Below are 16,407 nucleotides of genomic sequence, written 5' to 3' on the forward strand. Positions count from 1 at the left end.
ACCAAAGCTGCACTCCAGTCCTTAGGGCTGGAGCGTGGCTTTGGTGCGACTTCTGGACTCTTAGGACGCATGCATCATTCAAACACCATACCTCCACTGTGACTCGAAGCAGCTTTATTTTGGCTGTCTGTAACAGGCCATAGAAATCATATCCAAAATAGTACTTGGAAATTGAACAAACCAGTAGAACCTGATCATCATGTCAAACAAACCAACAGCATTCTATATGGGAAGGTCGTGAAATGTAGCCCTCCAGGTATTGCTGAATGCAATTCCCATCATCCCTCCTGTTGCTCACTATGCTGGCTAGGGCCGATGAGAGCTGCAGGGCAACAACATCTGGAGGATGACATGTTTCTCACCCCAGATATATGGAAAAAGAATATCATGTCTGATGCTGATAACAGGCAGACTTCTGTCTTGCAAATCACAGAAAAAAAAACAGAAAACTAAGATGCAAAAAACTCAAGATTACATAACCAGCCAATACATATACCACAGTATATACCTATGAACTATACCTATGTAGATTCCCTACAAACAGTGAGATTTTAGAATTTTAAACAAATGTATATATGACCATTTCTACTTGCCTGATCATAGAGCTTTCCCACCAGCTTTAAATGTTTTTCTTCTCCTTCTTGAAAGATCACACCATTTCGTTGTTGAGCCATGAGAAGACACAGTGGAAGGGCAAGATCATGGTCCAAAAGTGCATCTTTTAGCCTCTGAGAAGATTTTTTAGTGTTTCTGATCTGACCAAAATAACCACCCTGATTCAAGAAATAAGAAAAACAGTTAACATAAAACTAGGTCTATCATTATAAAAACAAGCCTCCAAGAAGATTTTTATACCCTTCTCCCCATTTCCCTCTCAGGAGTAAATACTCAATTTTTGTTTGTTTTTCAACAGAAGTGAGAATTGGAAAGCCCTCTAGGTACTATTGAACTAGAACTCCCACCTTCCTTCAATATTGGCTATGGCTGCTATGGTTTGCAGTCCCAACATCTGGAGGGAGGGCTGCTCATTTCCTACCAGTTTTGGAGCATAGTTTTTTGTTACATTAGAAATGATACACTATGATCATTTCGCAGTTTTACATTGCCTAAATTAGTTTATCAATTTGGGTATAATACATTTTCATTTGCTGAAAATCAAGGCATTATTCTATGAATTCACTGGTGTGTGGGGGAAGAAAATCAATCTTATTCTTTTAGCGTCATAGCACAGTTTAACTTGTTCAAACACATGGCCAATGACTCATGTGGCAATATAAATCATTTCACTGATTTACTCATCAGACAAGATGCACCACTAGGATTTATACACAGCAATTCTTGCATATCAATAAAGAACTCTTTGTTATGTATTAATAATAAATTCTGCTTGACACTGAAAATTGATATATGGGTAAAATTACTGAAACAGAGGTCCACAGAACATAAGCCCCTTTCTCTCAATCCAGCTCCTCTCCAACACAAATCCTACCTTTTCAGGATGGTTATTGCTTATGTTAAATATCAGACACCACCACTGTTAATGCTAACTAGGATCTAAAAACAGGTTTGCAAATCAGTTTTAAAACTCTTATGAGTAGCAAACCTTTCTTAAAGACAGCAACAATTACAGAAGATTAAGACCAGAAGAAGAGATCTCTGTCCATGAAAGAAGGCATACACAAACCTGTAGAACACCCCTGATCTTCAATACATTGCAAGCATTACATATAAGCTAGGTATATGCACACACTCATCTAAGTCTGGTATTAAATAATTTCAACAGTCAGTTATTTTTTTCTTTCATAGCTCGTATTATCAATAATTCATCTATTCAAAAAAGCATCAAAGGACGTAGCCAATCTCATCTACTTTTCTTTTCCTTTCAGCTAGCTGCAAAGATACCTCTGCTTTGAGTTGCTCTCCACCAGTCATGGCTTCCAACTGTTCCATTGTCATCTCTTCAGTGATTTCTATTCCAGCCATTTTTTGCACCACTTCTTTCAAAATAAGCAGGTCAAAGCTATGGAGAAAAACATTACAAATAAACAAACAAAACACTAATCAAACCATGTGCAATGTATATAGTAATTTACAGCACATCATTCTTGATGCCTACATTCCTACAAAAGCCATATGGAGAATTAAAAGCCAACAACATATATATTAAAAGACAAGCAGTACAGCACACAATTAATTTATTTAAATTAAAAGCCCTTTATTTATAACAAGTTAGTTTCCGAAGGCTGTTGAAATAATTTTTAAAAATCATTTCACTTGCAAATGGAATGACACCAAGGGCAGATCTAGCCTTGTTTCTTTAGTGACAGCAGCCACTGAAAGGTCATCTGCCCTGTTCCCACCAGACCTACCTGTGAAGATGGCAAGATCAAGAGCTGCCCCAAAAGATATGAAAACCAAAGCAGGATCAAACAAGACAATATAATCTTATAGATAATCTGCATTTAAGATGTATCATGCTTTATAGCTCAAAACAAGCACTTAAAAATTGTGCTTAGAAATAGTTATACCAGGTGCTGCATACAACAACAGCAACCAAAGATAGGATACAGCACCAAACTATAGCCTATGGAAGAGAATTTTATGCAGTCTACAAACACTGCAATGTGGCTTCACAGCAGATTCACATCTAACTGGGTCATCAGAATTCCTAATCCAGCCCTGGGTCACTTCAGAGAATCCCAGTTGCTGGATGAAATTTTATTGTTGTTGCTGAGGGTCTTCAAGTGATTTCCAACTTATGGCGGCCCTATTGTGGGGTTTTATTGGCAAGATTTGCCCTTGCCTTCTTCTGATGCTGACAGAATAAGATTTGCCCAAGATCACCCAGTGAATTTCCATGGCTGACTGAGGATTCGAAACCAAGTCTCCAGAGTTGTAGTCCAATACTCAAGCCATTATATCATGCTGGTTGATGCAATTACCCAGTCATACATGTTCTAATACATTCTTACGCCTCACACATTTAAGTGGAGTGTGGCGTAGTGGTTTGAGTGTTGAATTATGAGTTTGAAGACCACGGTTCAATTCCCAGCTTGGCCATAAAACCCATTGGGTGATCTTGTGCAAGTCACATGTTCTCAGCCTCAGAGGAAGGCAATGGCAAACCTCCTCTGAATAAATCTTGCCAAGAAACTCCCATGATAGGTTTACCTTAAGGTTGCCATAAATTAGAAATGACTTGAAGGCACACAATAACAACTTTGGTATGGCAAATTACTCACAACTTAATAACACTACTTAAACTATTTCAGCACAATTACAAAATTTTTAAACAAAAAAGTAACATAAAATCTACTTGCCTTTTACCAGCCTTTAGTTGGTTTGCCACATACTGAAGCAGACCAGCAAGTTCTATAGGATATTTGCGAAAAACAGCACCACAAAAACTAGCTAAACCTAAAGTAAAAACAGGAAAAGATATTATTCTTAGAATCTGTTTTAAACACTCCTTGGTAAAACCATTCCAGAACTGATAATGTATTACTAGCAGTCATTCACCCTGATCTTCTTCCCTCCCTTCCTTCATCCCTCCCTTCCTTTATTTACACTCTGCTTTTTCCCCAGAATAGGACTCAAGGCAGCTTAGAAAAGACAGAAAAGTACAAAATGAACAAATATAGTTGGAAATATGTAAAAGTTGTGATTAAAACAGCATTAAACTAACAACAGAATACAAACTATTTAAAATATTGCTTTCAAACAAAGGTTAAAGATTGTAGGTTACCATAAAAAGTCCTTCTTAACAATCAATTCCCAAAGGCTTGCTGGAATAGAAACGTCTTCATTTGCCACCAAAAAGGCAGCAAAGAAGGTATTCCAAAGTCTGGAAGCAACCACAAAAACAAGCACCTGAAGGCAATAAGATAAAAAGAAGTGCCTACCCTAATGAACTTAGAGCTCAGACAGGACAATACTATCCTTCAGATAGCCTGGCTTTTTCTCCACTCTTCTCTGATCAACATTTAAGTAGTGACCTATGTATCTTCGAAATCCAAATATTTTGCAAGTGCACGGGATATTATGGGGATACGGTTCCCAGCTTACTGGCAGCAGCATGGTAACAGAAAGCCCCATCCCATCCACCCCCCACACATTTGGATCTTCTTTGGTAGCCCTGTTATGCATACTTGGTCAATGTGAAGCATGGTGAGCAGATCTGTGTAGGGTACAGCTGCTTTTTTTTTTTTAAAGCACTATGGCACTTCCTTTTCCTCTGGGATGTGGAAGTCACTTTCACCTTTTTGAATTTCAGTGTCACTCTGTCAGGCTTCTTGAACTGTATGATGGCTCTGGCAAAGATTTGTACTTATTTACCACTTAACTGTGACTAGGGAGGGAGCAATGAGTGCTACTGATTTTTTTTCTTTGCTTTGACTGAATTGAGTGTATGTGCCTTCAAGTTACCTATTGACCTATGATGACCCCATGAATTTAATTTGGTTTTCTTAGGCAAGGAATACTCAGTGGTGTTTTGTCATTGCCTTCCGCTGAAATATAGCTTAGAGCACCTGCTATTCATTGGTAGTGTCCTACCCAAGCATGGACCAGGGCTGACCCTGCATAGCTTCCAAGATCAGACAGGATATGGAATCACCCTGTGGATTTTATGTTAATGGGAAGGTAAGATCCATTATGTTCCAATCAAAACTCAAAACTAATTAACTAACATTTAGTGGCCTAAACAGTTGAACATGCATACAGAAACTGAACATGCATACAGAAATATTTAAAGTCAATACTAACTCTGAAGCCAACTGGATATTGTAGTGTCATCAAGTTTCATCCTTTCTTTCTCTGGATTGGCCAGTGCTTCAATTATGCAATCTTTTTGTGGTTAAGAAAGATTCTCCTCTCACAATCATATTATCATAACCATATACAGCACTGAGCATGTTGTAATTTTGCTCCATAAATATAACTATATTTCCTATGTACACAGACTATTGCCTTGATTTGTAGGAAGAATGAACCCATCAAGAGTCTCTGCATTGTTCACAATTCTTGTTCATTCAATTCCTCAAAGACATTTTTAACTTACAACCCTAAAACTCTCTTGTCCCTTCTACCAACATCTTATATTGCCCTGTGTTGTTATGTATCTTCAAGACAACTGCATCTTATGACAAACCTGTTATAGGACTTTCTTGCCACGATTTATTCAGAGCCTTATCATTGTTCTCAGAGTATGACTTGCCCAACACAACCCAGTTGGTTTCCATGACTGAGCAGGGAGCTCAACCTTGGTCTCATGGAATTCTAATCCAAATCTCAAATTACTATGACATGCTGGCTCTCTGCCCCTTTCTAAAGTCAAAAAGAAGAACCCAGTCAAGAGACTTTCTGTCAAAGCCTCAACTTTCTAGATGTATGACTAGGGTCAACTCAGCATTCACCTGGTATCTTAGTTTGGTTCATATTTTATATCAGCAGCCATTCATGAGTCTGAATTCTAAAACACAGTAATAGATCACTAGTACTAAATCACAGTCTGAAGACAAACATTTATAAGATGAATTATTTATGCTTTACTTAGGTATGTCAGAGTCAGAAACCAAAAATGACTTGAACAGCGTATTAGTAGTAGATGGTTATAATATCTATGACATCAAATTTCAGAGCTTGTTTGCAATACACCAAAGATACAGCACTCCTAAAATGGAAAACACTGGAAAATGAAAGGTGAATCAAATAAGAAACCTGGGCAACTAAAAATTCTAACTTGACAAAAGGATACATGCCAAGACATCATAGTTCAGTGAAGTGAGGTATTTCAATGAATCAACAACTGGAGTTATTAAGTTATCATACTTCTGTATCTGAGACAAAATCTGAAAAAAATCAGATGAAAATGAGATTTTCCAAGTATGTAACGCTGTCAAAAGTCTATCTCTATCCTTAAATTCTGAGTCAAACTATTATGTGATGTATAGCCCTTTTCAATAAGGAATGAAACTTCATCCATACATCTAAAGAGGAAGCTATACTAGTAGCCACAACCTGGTTGTCAGATTTCAGTATCACATGGTAAAAATGTACTTGGCATTCAATAATACAGTTTTTTAAATGCAGCTTATTTTTTGAACCTGATAACTTCAGTATGATTAATGCAATAGCCAAGATACACCAATACTTATCTTGCTACATACATAGTCAAATAAAATGGTTGGGTTGCTGTGGCTTAGTTTCCCAATTTGTCTTCCAGAAGGCTTTACGTTTTCCTTGGTTAAACGCCTGGAACAGAACATCATATTTTAGTGTCTCTTTTCTGCAGTTTTATATTATTCACAGCTTTACAATAATTTATTTTCTTCTTAGTGGAGTGCAAGACTGACCCTCCCTACACCCACTACAAAACTTTATATGATACAGTGAATTTCACATATAGCAATAACATTTACATTACCATACCATTTAACAGTGAACTCAGCACTCTCTACGTGGTTTACAATTTGTAAGTCAATTGCCCCCAACAAGCTGGGTACTCATTTTACCAACCTACGAAAGGATGGAAGGCTGAGTCAACCTTGGAGACCCTGCGATCAAACTCACAACGTTGTGACTGCAGTATCGACATTTACCACTGCGCCACCAGGGCTCCTTTTACAATTTATGATTTCTGTTACTCATTTTGGATTGTAGTGGAAATAAAATAAAAATAAATTCTTTGAACAGCAGATGACACTGAGAACAGTTTGAAATTCAGATACTTAAATATAAAATACTGAATTGTATAAAAATTATTGAGGACATTACTTTAATCAATAGCAGGCAGTTTTTATGCTGTAACCCTATATAAACCTATTCTGGAAATAAGCTCCTCTGAACACAGAGGAACACATTACTATGCAAGTGTACACAACTAGTATGAGTAATTCCTACTGTTTCATTTGCATTCTGTAAAGAATAAAAAATAACTCACTTCATAATATATTTTGCTCTGTCAATTGTTTGAGCTTTAACTTTCACTAGCAGAGGATGACTATTGTAGGTTTCATTCTTCCACTGGCCATATAAACGATAACTGTTGAAGAGTGCAAGAAGACAAAAAGTGATTGAAACAATTTTGTAAAACATCTGTGATATTCCATATAAAATTTTTCCATGTTATTACTCACCGGTACTGGTATGGAAATGTTCTAAACATCCCCCAGAGTTCTTCAGACATACATGCATTACAGTCCATCAAAGAAAGAGAAGGAAGCAAAACTTGATCGGTAATACTCAGCAGACAACTGAATAATACCTCCTGATGGAGAAAAGGAAGAGAACACTGAATAGAGTCGAAAGGCTGCATGTTTAACTGATCAACCATACAAGTTTATAGTAGAATCATGGAATACCAGAAAATTTTAGAACAATATAATTCATTGTTTCTAATTATTATATTAGAGGTTTGGGCACAGGCAAATCTGAAGCCTATTGTACCCTAGAAGCCAGAGAAATTATAAAACAGAAATTGCTTATTTAGATGCTTTGTGCTCTTGGCTTCCAAGACAGCCTGAGTACCAGTTCACTAACCCTCTCTCTAGGGTGCATATTTAATGGTGACCTTTTCTACTTTAAGCTAAATTTTAAAAGGCACCTGAATTTGTGATTATTTCTCTGTTATACCAATACTACAAATGATGACAAGAATACATTTTAAGATAGCTCACCAATTTTTCTTTATCCTCTTGTTTGTTCCCATCAGATTGGTACTGGCAAAAAGAAGGAAAGTAAAAATGTCAATGGTTTCAGACAAAAACCCTAATACAGACCAAGTTATCGTTTGAGTAATTTATATCCCAGTTTGAATCCCAAAACTAGCTTATGGAATTTTAAAAAGATCAAGAACTATATACTGAAAACAATAATAACCTGAAGAATTTTTAAAATTTAAATACATTTTAATATAACTTGTTTACTTGTGCCTTTTCAAGAACTCTCTGCATTCATGTTTTTCTGTATATACATAAAATGTGTATGTTAAGCAGTTTCCTAATCTACTTCTATTGCGCACAATGCTTTTTAAAATAGTTGTTTTAAGCTTGCCAACCTCTTTCATGAATGCTTTTCCAAGACGCACCACTTTTGCAAATAATATGGGGTCATGTGAGAGATGTGGGCCAAGGTAACAAAGCATATTGAACACTTCTTTTCTTAAATCTTCAAAGTTTTCTACTTGTTTGGGAGCTCTCTTATTCTGCAAAGGAGGAACTGGAGTCCCTTTGGCACCTTTGGGTACTCCAACTCTGTAAAGGAGAAAAATAAAGTGGTATAGTTAACACAACACACTTAAAATATATCAAAGGACTTCATTCCATAGATACATTTTATACATAAGTTATGTTTTTCAAAATATATGCCATGCAATGCATAATTCACTCCAAAAAGAAGGACTTGTACAGGAAGGAATACTTAGTAAATGCATAATAAAAGCATAATACATTCAGATATTTACCACTACTGAGTATGGCCTGGATCATAAGATTAATAACGAAAAGTTCGTTGAGGTCTCCTGTCCTCTTTTTCCTCTAATAACAATAATAATAATAATAATAATTTGTTTTATTTATATACCGCTATTCCAAAGATCATAGCGGTGAACAGCAAGTAAGCTAATTAGCAAGTAAGCTAATTTGCCCCCAACAGTCTGGGTACTCATTTTAGCGACCTCGGAAGGATGCAAGCCTGAGTCGAGCTTGGGCCCTTTTGCTGGTCTTGAACTCGCAACCTTGTGGTTTTGAGTGAATGGCTGCAGTACAGGCATTTAACCACTGCGCCACCACTTCTGCTCCTAAAAAGCCTCTTCAGAGGATGGGATGGAAGTACTCTGAACTATGTAGGATGAGGCATGGACTTCCTCATGTTAAGTTATCTTAGGATCTTGAACAATACCCCCCTCTCTCAGCAGCTTCCATACACCATCCCACTACTCAGAAGCACTTACAATCCTCTAGAAAGGTTCTTAAGAAGTATAGGTGGCAGTACTCTATCCATAAATTAACCTCTTAAAATTCAAGCCTAAGCTCTTTGTTTTTACACAACAGAAGAGGTACACGTACATAGTACACTCTGTAAAACAAATCAATCTAAATAGTTTAATAAAGTGAAAATCCATATATTTTGGGGGTTTGGTTATTGTTATTGTTTCTGTTGAAACCTTCTGGTTGTTTTTACCTGGGATCAACCTCACTTTTAAAAAAAGCTTTATAGATTAGGTGAATAAAATGATGTGCACAAGAACACAACCAGTATATTCCATTACACCTCAGCAATTCAATTAAAAGCTAAAAATGGTTCAAGCAACTAAAAGTAGACATAAGCAGTCAGGTCATGAAAATATATAAATTGTACATGTAATTTCTTATTATATTTCTTGAACACATGGGCATCATTCACCTTCGATACAGTGGTTCAATCATCACATGAAGAAGCTGACAAAGAGCAACAGCAATAGATTTGTGTGAGGTTGCATAAAACGGAGGCATCTGATCCATAATGCTTTGTGCATGCTGCCAGTCACCAATTTTTAACATTGCTTCTAATAAACCCAATTTTTGGTTATCAGGTGGCTGAAAAGATAAGCATGTAGTAAGATTTTAGAACAGATAATTGTTATAACCAACCAAGAGGAAGACTAGACAATACAGTATTAATCAAAATTTTCACATTTACATCTATTACGCTGGTGTCCCACACACTAAGCAAAATATTAGAGCTGTCAACTGATGCTTTTTTATTTTTTTAAAAACTCTTTTGATTGACAACATCACCTTTCATTGATTAAAGAAACACAAATTTGCTTTAAGAAAACAAAAGCAAAATACACAGAGCTAAAGTGGAAAGAGCACCATTCCCTTCCTGATTCCTCTCATCCCCAGTTATTTTCAAAGCTGAGATTGTCCAAATAAATGTAACTACTAATGCCACCTTGTGATCAATGAAAGAATGAGCAAGGGGTGAATGCATAGAGAAGTACAGAAACTTTTCAGATCCCAGATCCCTGCTGCCTTCAACAGTACAACAGAGCTCATGAATATTTTGTGTGGACATGCATAAAGAGAAAAATAATACTGGTAGATTGTTCACATTATAGACATTACTTTTCACTGGCTCATACTGTGACACCTTCCTCCAAGAGTTTTGGGTTAGTACTAGCTGCATAATTAGGTAAAATAAATTTCTCTTGCCATCGCAACTGCATTACCATTTAACTAAGATCTTGTCAAATTGAATTGTTTGGACACTCCTAATAGCCTGTGAAATAACTGGACCTTAGATCTATTTCAGCACAACAGATGTACAATAAGTTAATATAAATTATTAAAAATTACCTTTTCTGTTTTTTCCTCTTCCTTCTCCTTTTCCTTCTCTTTCTCCTCAGTCTTTTCAGAAGATAACACCACCATTGTGAGTTTCCTCACAATTTGTTTAGCTTCTCCAATTTCTCGTTTGTGTTCTTCCAGGATAGTATTATCTGATGGAAGAAGCTACAGAGACATTTTGGAGAGTCATTAACATACATATGCAAAGGAGGTGTTTGTTGCTGGATTTTTTTTTTAGTTGTTGATAAAGACATTAGTTTTTATTTCCTGGGAAGGGGGGGGGGGGCTTGGTATGTAAAAATGGAGATTCAATTAATGTTACCATATATTTGTCTGAACATTCAACTGATTCACAGATAGTATTAAAGCTGAGTTCAGACTTACAGATCTCAGTGTGATCAGTGATGCTTTTATCAGTTAGATAAGAACTTTTAGAAGTGTGCTCTGTCCTAGCCCTTTCCCTTATAAAAATACAACTCAAGTCTCAGACATTACGCATATTTATATATTTGTGGGAGTAGGATAGAACACCCTAAATTTTCAAAGGGTTGGGTGAGTTGATACACTCCACAACTGTATAAATATACTTTATGCCTGAGGCCTTAATACTGTTCAGTACAACATCTGAAGAAGTGGATTTATATCCATGAAAGTTTATATGAAAATAAAAACCAGTTAGTCTTAAAGGTGTTGCCACACCTCTTTCTCTCCCTCCTTCCCTCCTACTTCCTTCCTCCACTTTAGGCTGCAAGACACTAACACAGCTATTTCTTTGAAAACTACCACAAAGGAGTATGTTTAAAAATTTAGAATAAGTCCAGTTTCCTGAATACGCCAGAGCACATATTTTGGGTTTAACATGCTGCTTCCAATAAGGATTTGATCCTAGAGATAACTAATTTCCTCTTTTTAAAAATCCTCCTTTTTAATTATTTGAAATGTAATAAAGCAATGAAAGAACTTGCATTCCAAATGCCTGGTCCAAGACTGTGCATGCCAAAGTCAGATAAGGCACAAGAAATTAGATTAAACAATGAAACAGGAAAACAGTGCTATCTAAGGAACTAAAAAGCTGGAGTAGTGTGGTGCTACTCCACTCTGGAGAATAGGTCTGAATCCCCACTCAGCCACGGAAACTCAGTGACCTTGGGCAAGTCACACTCTCTCAGCCTTAGAGGAAGGTAAAGGTAATCCCCCTCATACAGGAGATTAAAGACCATTTACTACTACTTACTTACTTATTCATTTCTTCCCCCCCCCCCCCAATGGATCGAGGTGGGGCACAACAACAAATAACAGACAAACAATCTCAGTTAAAACACATGTAATAACTTACATGTACATAAAGGTCTTCCAAATCAATTAGGTTATGTTGCAAAAGTACTGCAGCAACTCTATATAAAGAGACAGGTGTCTCTCCATTTGGCTCCTAAAGAGAAAAGTATTATTTTAGAAAGGCCAAAGAGAATAGCAGGACATTACAGAGTGGCATTCATTCTTGTTCAGTGTTTTGTTTTGTTTTTCTACAGAGAAAACATCTTAAGGTGAGAGTGCCACAGTGAATTCAAGATTATAATATCGTTATTTATAAACATATCTTAGCACTTCATTCTCAGGCAAGACTTTCCTTATGTTTCTATAACCAATATGTAAGTATATAAGTGTCTGATGGAGGGGTCTGCCCACTCCATGCCTCGGGGGGGGGGGCTGTCACAGAAAAAACGGCAGGGCACATCCCTGTAATTCTGCCCTTTAGACTAACCCCTGCCAATTTCTAACTGTATTGACTGGAAACCTATGTACTGGCTAGATAAGTCTACAACAGTGTGAATGAAGATGTTGCTCTGGCTTCAGACACATTTATATTAACATTTATTAATGTATTTTGTAAGGTAGAGAAAGCCAAGGTGCACACTTGTTGGGTTCCCTTAGATGCATGTCAATTTTCAGGTCTCCTAGTTTCATGACCTTGGTGCTATGATTCTCAGAAACACACAACCTCTTCTATTATTACATAGATAAGCAATTTGTGGTTTCTCTGAAAATTAGCTTGCTATTACTTGCAACATAATATATAAGATTTTGAAAATCATGAAGCTTATTAAAAATCAAGATGGTTGAATCTGATCCCACTGAAATCAACGCATAAAGCCTAGCTAACATTAACTTGGAACCATGCCAGAAATTACAAATATCAGTTTTCTTCTGTATACTCAGAGAAACCAAGGCCATATTTCATTTTAAATAATAAACATTAAGTCATTGGTTAAAAGATCACAATGTTACAAACAGAAGTTTTACCTGATAGAATTTAAATTTGAATCCAAGGATATGACAAAGCGTTTGAGGTTCACACATATACATGTAGGATTCTATCAATGGTACAAAGAATTCATCATATTCTGGCCTGCATTCATAGACTTCTAAGATAATATCTAAAACTCTGTTAGGATCCAGGTTAAAGCATCCTATTGAAGAGAAGGACAAATTATAACTGTAGAGCAGCTTAGATTCTGATTATTCTGGAACATGAATATTAATCTTTTCAACAGTTATTTCACAGATTAAAGCTAAAAGTGAGATAACTCTAAGATATGTAGCTATAAGGAAAAATGCTAAACAATAACATCTGTCCCAGCCTTACCTATTAAAGATTTGATGTTTTCTAGGATCAGATCACTAGTGATATTTCCAGATAAATCTTGTCCCAATTCAGCAATCAGTTTTGCATAACCTTCATTCTCTTCTCTTAATAAATTGAATTTCTGCTGCTTATAACTATAATCAGGCAAATGAAGAACAATTATAACATGTATGCATTCTACAATTATAAGAGGATGGTACTTATATCAATGCTTAACTGATAAATCTTTACATTTATTTATCCAGACCATTCTTTCATGAATATGAGTCATGCCCTAATTCAAATGCTAACAATTTTTCTATCATGGCTTTGTGTAGACATAAAACCTGTATATATGTCAAGGAAATGATGAAGAATGTTTATTTCAAATAAAAAAGTGAAATAGTTATAGGCACATTTCAAAGAAATTAACATATATAGGAAAATAAAATGCTGTATGATCACTTTTGCTTAAAAATTACGTAAGATTGAGATCCAGGCTGAGTGTTGTCTGAACACATATGGGGGCTTTTCATTTGTTGCATGAACACACAGCCACTTCTGAGGGATGAGACCCTCTCTAGCTAGGTTACCATACTACACTCTTATAGCTACAAAGCAGGGTTCCAACATGTCAAAATAAGGCAGTTTTAAGGCCTCTGCAGAAAAAACCTTAACTGGAGTCCTCTATAATGGATAACTCATGGGCCATATTCATGTTTGGGATGGCAAGATAGAGCCCAGCTCCCAATGAAATGGACTATCTAGACTCAGACCCATTTTAATCTGGTTTCACGCCTGGTTATAGGGCAGAGACAGATTTGGTCACTTTAGTGGATGAATTTCACTGGGAGCTAGACAAGCAGAGTGTATCCTTGTTGGTTCTGCTGGACCTCTTATAAATTAAAGTATAAATTAAATTGCATATGTTTGTACTTACAAAAGTTTTGTCTTGATTTTCACAGATTTCTGATTAAACTGCTGAGATTGCTTGATAAGCCCTAATGATTCCAATGTGTCTGGGTCCAGGCGTTCTTTTAGTATAGTATCTGAAACCAAGTACTAGACAGAAAAGAGGAGCAGAGATATCATTTGTACCAATACCTGCCCTGTTACATTATCTTAAAATGAGACCTCATTTTAATTCAAGTTAATTGATAAACCTTTATTTAGGCTATACCACTTCAGTCTAGGGTTGGGAGCTCATGTGATGGAATAGTTTCCAACATTTGGTCCACAGCCACAAAAACAACAACAAGAAGAACAACCTTCTTTACAGGAAATTAGATAAAAGGTGAGAAACCTAGACTTTTCTTTAATATGACATTTTTGTCAGCCCAAGTTTAGTTTTCCCACATACATGAGAAGTAAGTAAAAGCTGCAAAATTGCTGTACTTATCACTTATTATATCAAGAGATGGCCATTATTAACGGGGGACATACTAATTTTAAAATAAGAAAATTAAATATGTGTAACATAAAAGTAATAGTAATGTAATGACAGTAATATTAAAAACAACAGATAGAAATGTTTGTCATCTGATCGTTTCTTAAAATTCAACAGTTTTTAATATAAAAAATAAATGTAAGCATAACTTACCAAACATGCTAACACCAACTGCATGAACTGGTCTCTCTTACTTTTTTCTTCTAAACAACTAGTTTCAATGTCTACCAAAAATCCAAGAACAAAACAGATGGTATTATTTGTCACAGAGGTATCTGCCAAATTTCTCATTCTTCACTCACTCTGTAAAGCAGTCACTTCAGGAAAAAAAACAACTACTCATTACTGCCTGAGACCAACATATAAAACAAGATATAAAACTGTAGAACAGATTATCAAGTCTGATTATTCACCTGATAAAAACTGATACTGCAGAATTTTAAAATAACTGCATCTCCCTCAGTGACATCTCCTTCAGACAGATCTGCAGTTGGTTGAAGCCATGGATCTGGAGTCCATGAATATGATTTATAAAAGAATATATAACATGGATGGCAAAACAGGACAAGATCCTGCTATTAACTGAGATGTCAATTCTGTCCCCATATTTACTGGTGGAAAAATGTTACAGGGGCCAATCACAAAACCCACAACATTAGAAGTGCATTTGCTTATTCTTCCTTCAATGAGATATATCCCATCCTATGCCAGAAGTACCCCTCTACACTCTACATCAGACAAACAGGATAGTTTCTATGCAAGAGGAGTGATGGACACAAATCTGACATTAGAAATGGCAGATCATTTCAACCTTCCTGGGCATACAGCAAGGGCTTTACAGTCATGGTCTTTGAACAAAGAAATGATAAAGGAAGCCTAGAAAGAGAAACAGCTGGATTGAATTAAATTCACAAATTCCAATCCATTAGAAGAGGTATGAACAAAGACAATGGGCTTATGGCATACTACATATATTAATACAAGAGTCCTTGCTATTGAACATATAACAAAAATCAATCTTCTCAAAGAGATGTTTGAATCCAGGGAAGCTGACTTCTGATAAGCAGATTTATTGCTTTTACACATTAATACTAAATGACTACTATAAAGATCTGAAAGAACTGTGTCACCTCACCCAGCTCTTTGAAAATTTTGGGAAATGAACATGATGTGTATCTTTCTGGATCCTGCTATATTATATCCCACTCCCAGAACTGTATAAATATGACACACAAACACACACACACACACACACACACACACACACGAGGCCTTAATATCATTCACTACTGGATCCAAAGGTTTATGCCCACAAAAGCTCATAGGAAAATAAAAACCAGTTAGTCTTAAAGGTGCTGCCACATTCCCCCCCCTCCTCTTCCCTTCCTCCTTTTTATGTTGCCTTGTTCTTACACACTAGAAATAGCATCACTGATGAAGGCAAAAGAAGGTGAGGCCTACCTAATATGCAAAATACATCAGCTAAGATAGAAGGCATGTCATCCCGAAATTCCTGTTAAAATAAAGGGGAAAATACTTGTCAGTACATAACTTCTGTCAAGGTTGATAGTCTTCAATTACAACTTAGGGCAAACCAATACAAGAATTAAGTTACTGTATACAGTATATGACTTTCATTCAGTCACCAGTGACAAATTGCTCCTACACTATAATCTCATAATTATCATGTACAAATTAATATAAAACATGGGTTATTTAAGAACTCTGACTACGTCTATACAAAAAGACCCAAAACACAACCTTTACAAGCATAACAGAGGCCCTGTCCAGATGGGCCTTTTAGCACGTACTGAGTACGTGCTAGGGTTGCCTGGGAGCATTCTTTACAGACGCTCCCTACCCCTAGCACGTACTCCGTACATCAAAATGGTGGTGCCCTGTCTACATGGAGCTCCTTTCGCCGTGCGTTATCACTGGAGTGGTCTTTAAACGGCCACGCCAGCGATACGGAAGAGAAAGGAGCCAAGCGGCCCCTTTCTCTCTCTCCC

At 36.4% G+C, this 16,407-nt stretch overlaps 1 protein-coding gene across 4 annotated transcripts in view; it reads right to left on the reverse strand.

Moving 5' to 3' along the window:
* Positions 1-15,948, reverse strand: part of THOC2 (THO complex 2) — a 36,021-nt gene extending 20,073 nt beyond the window's left edge. For all 4 annotated transcript variants that reach the window (XR_006104952.1, XM_042478479.1, XM_042478478.1 and 1 more), the window contains exons 1-18: positions 15,860-15,948; positions 14,552-14,622; positions 13,892-14,013; positions 12,973-13,106; positions 12,630-12,796; positions 11,665-11,757; positions 10,338-10,493; positions 9,403-9,575; positions 8,057-8,252; positions 7,677-7,718; positions 7,137-7,267; positions 6,941-7,042; positions 6,168-6,252; positions 5,756-5,849; positions 4,765-4,845; positions 3,321-3,417; positions 1,903-2,020; positions 594-773 (exon numbers count right to left, since the gene is read on the reverse strand). Coding sequence is in view for 3 of the 4 variants with exons in the window: in XM_042478479.1 (XP_042334413.1) it covers positions 594-773; positions 1,903-2,020; positions 3,321-3,417; positions 4,765-4,845; positions 5,756-5,849; positions 6,168-6,252; positions 6,941-7,042; positions 7,137-7,267; positions 7,677-7,718; positions 8,057-8,252; positions 9,403-9,575; positions 10,338-10,493; positions 11,665-11,757; positions 12,630-12,796; positions 12,973-13,106; positions 13,892-14,013; positions 14,552-14,622; positions 15,860-15,896 (2,079 nt within the window). In the remaining variant the exon portion in view is untranslated. The remainder of the gene's footprint in view (positions 1-593; positions 774-1,902; positions 2,021-3,320; positions 3,418-4,764; positions 4,846-5,755; positions 5,850-6,167; positions 6,253-6,940; positions 7,043-7,136; positions 7,268-7,676; positions 7,719-8,056; positions 8,253-9,402; positions 9,576-10,337; positions 10,494-11,664; positions 11,758-12,629; positions 12,797-12,972; positions 13,107-13,891; positions 14,014-14,551; positions 14,623-15,859) is intronic.
* Positions 15,949-16,407: the final 459 nt, after the last annotated feature.

Source organism: Sceloporus undulatus, chromosome 7, assembly GCF_019175285.1.
Source record: "Sceloporus undulatus isolate JIND9_A2432 ecotype Alabama chromosome 7, SceUnd_v1.1, whole genome shotgun sequence".
Classification (NCBI taxonomy): Eukaryota; Metazoa; Chordata; class Lepidosauria; order Squamata; family Phrynosomatidae; genus Sceloporus; species Sceloporus undulatus.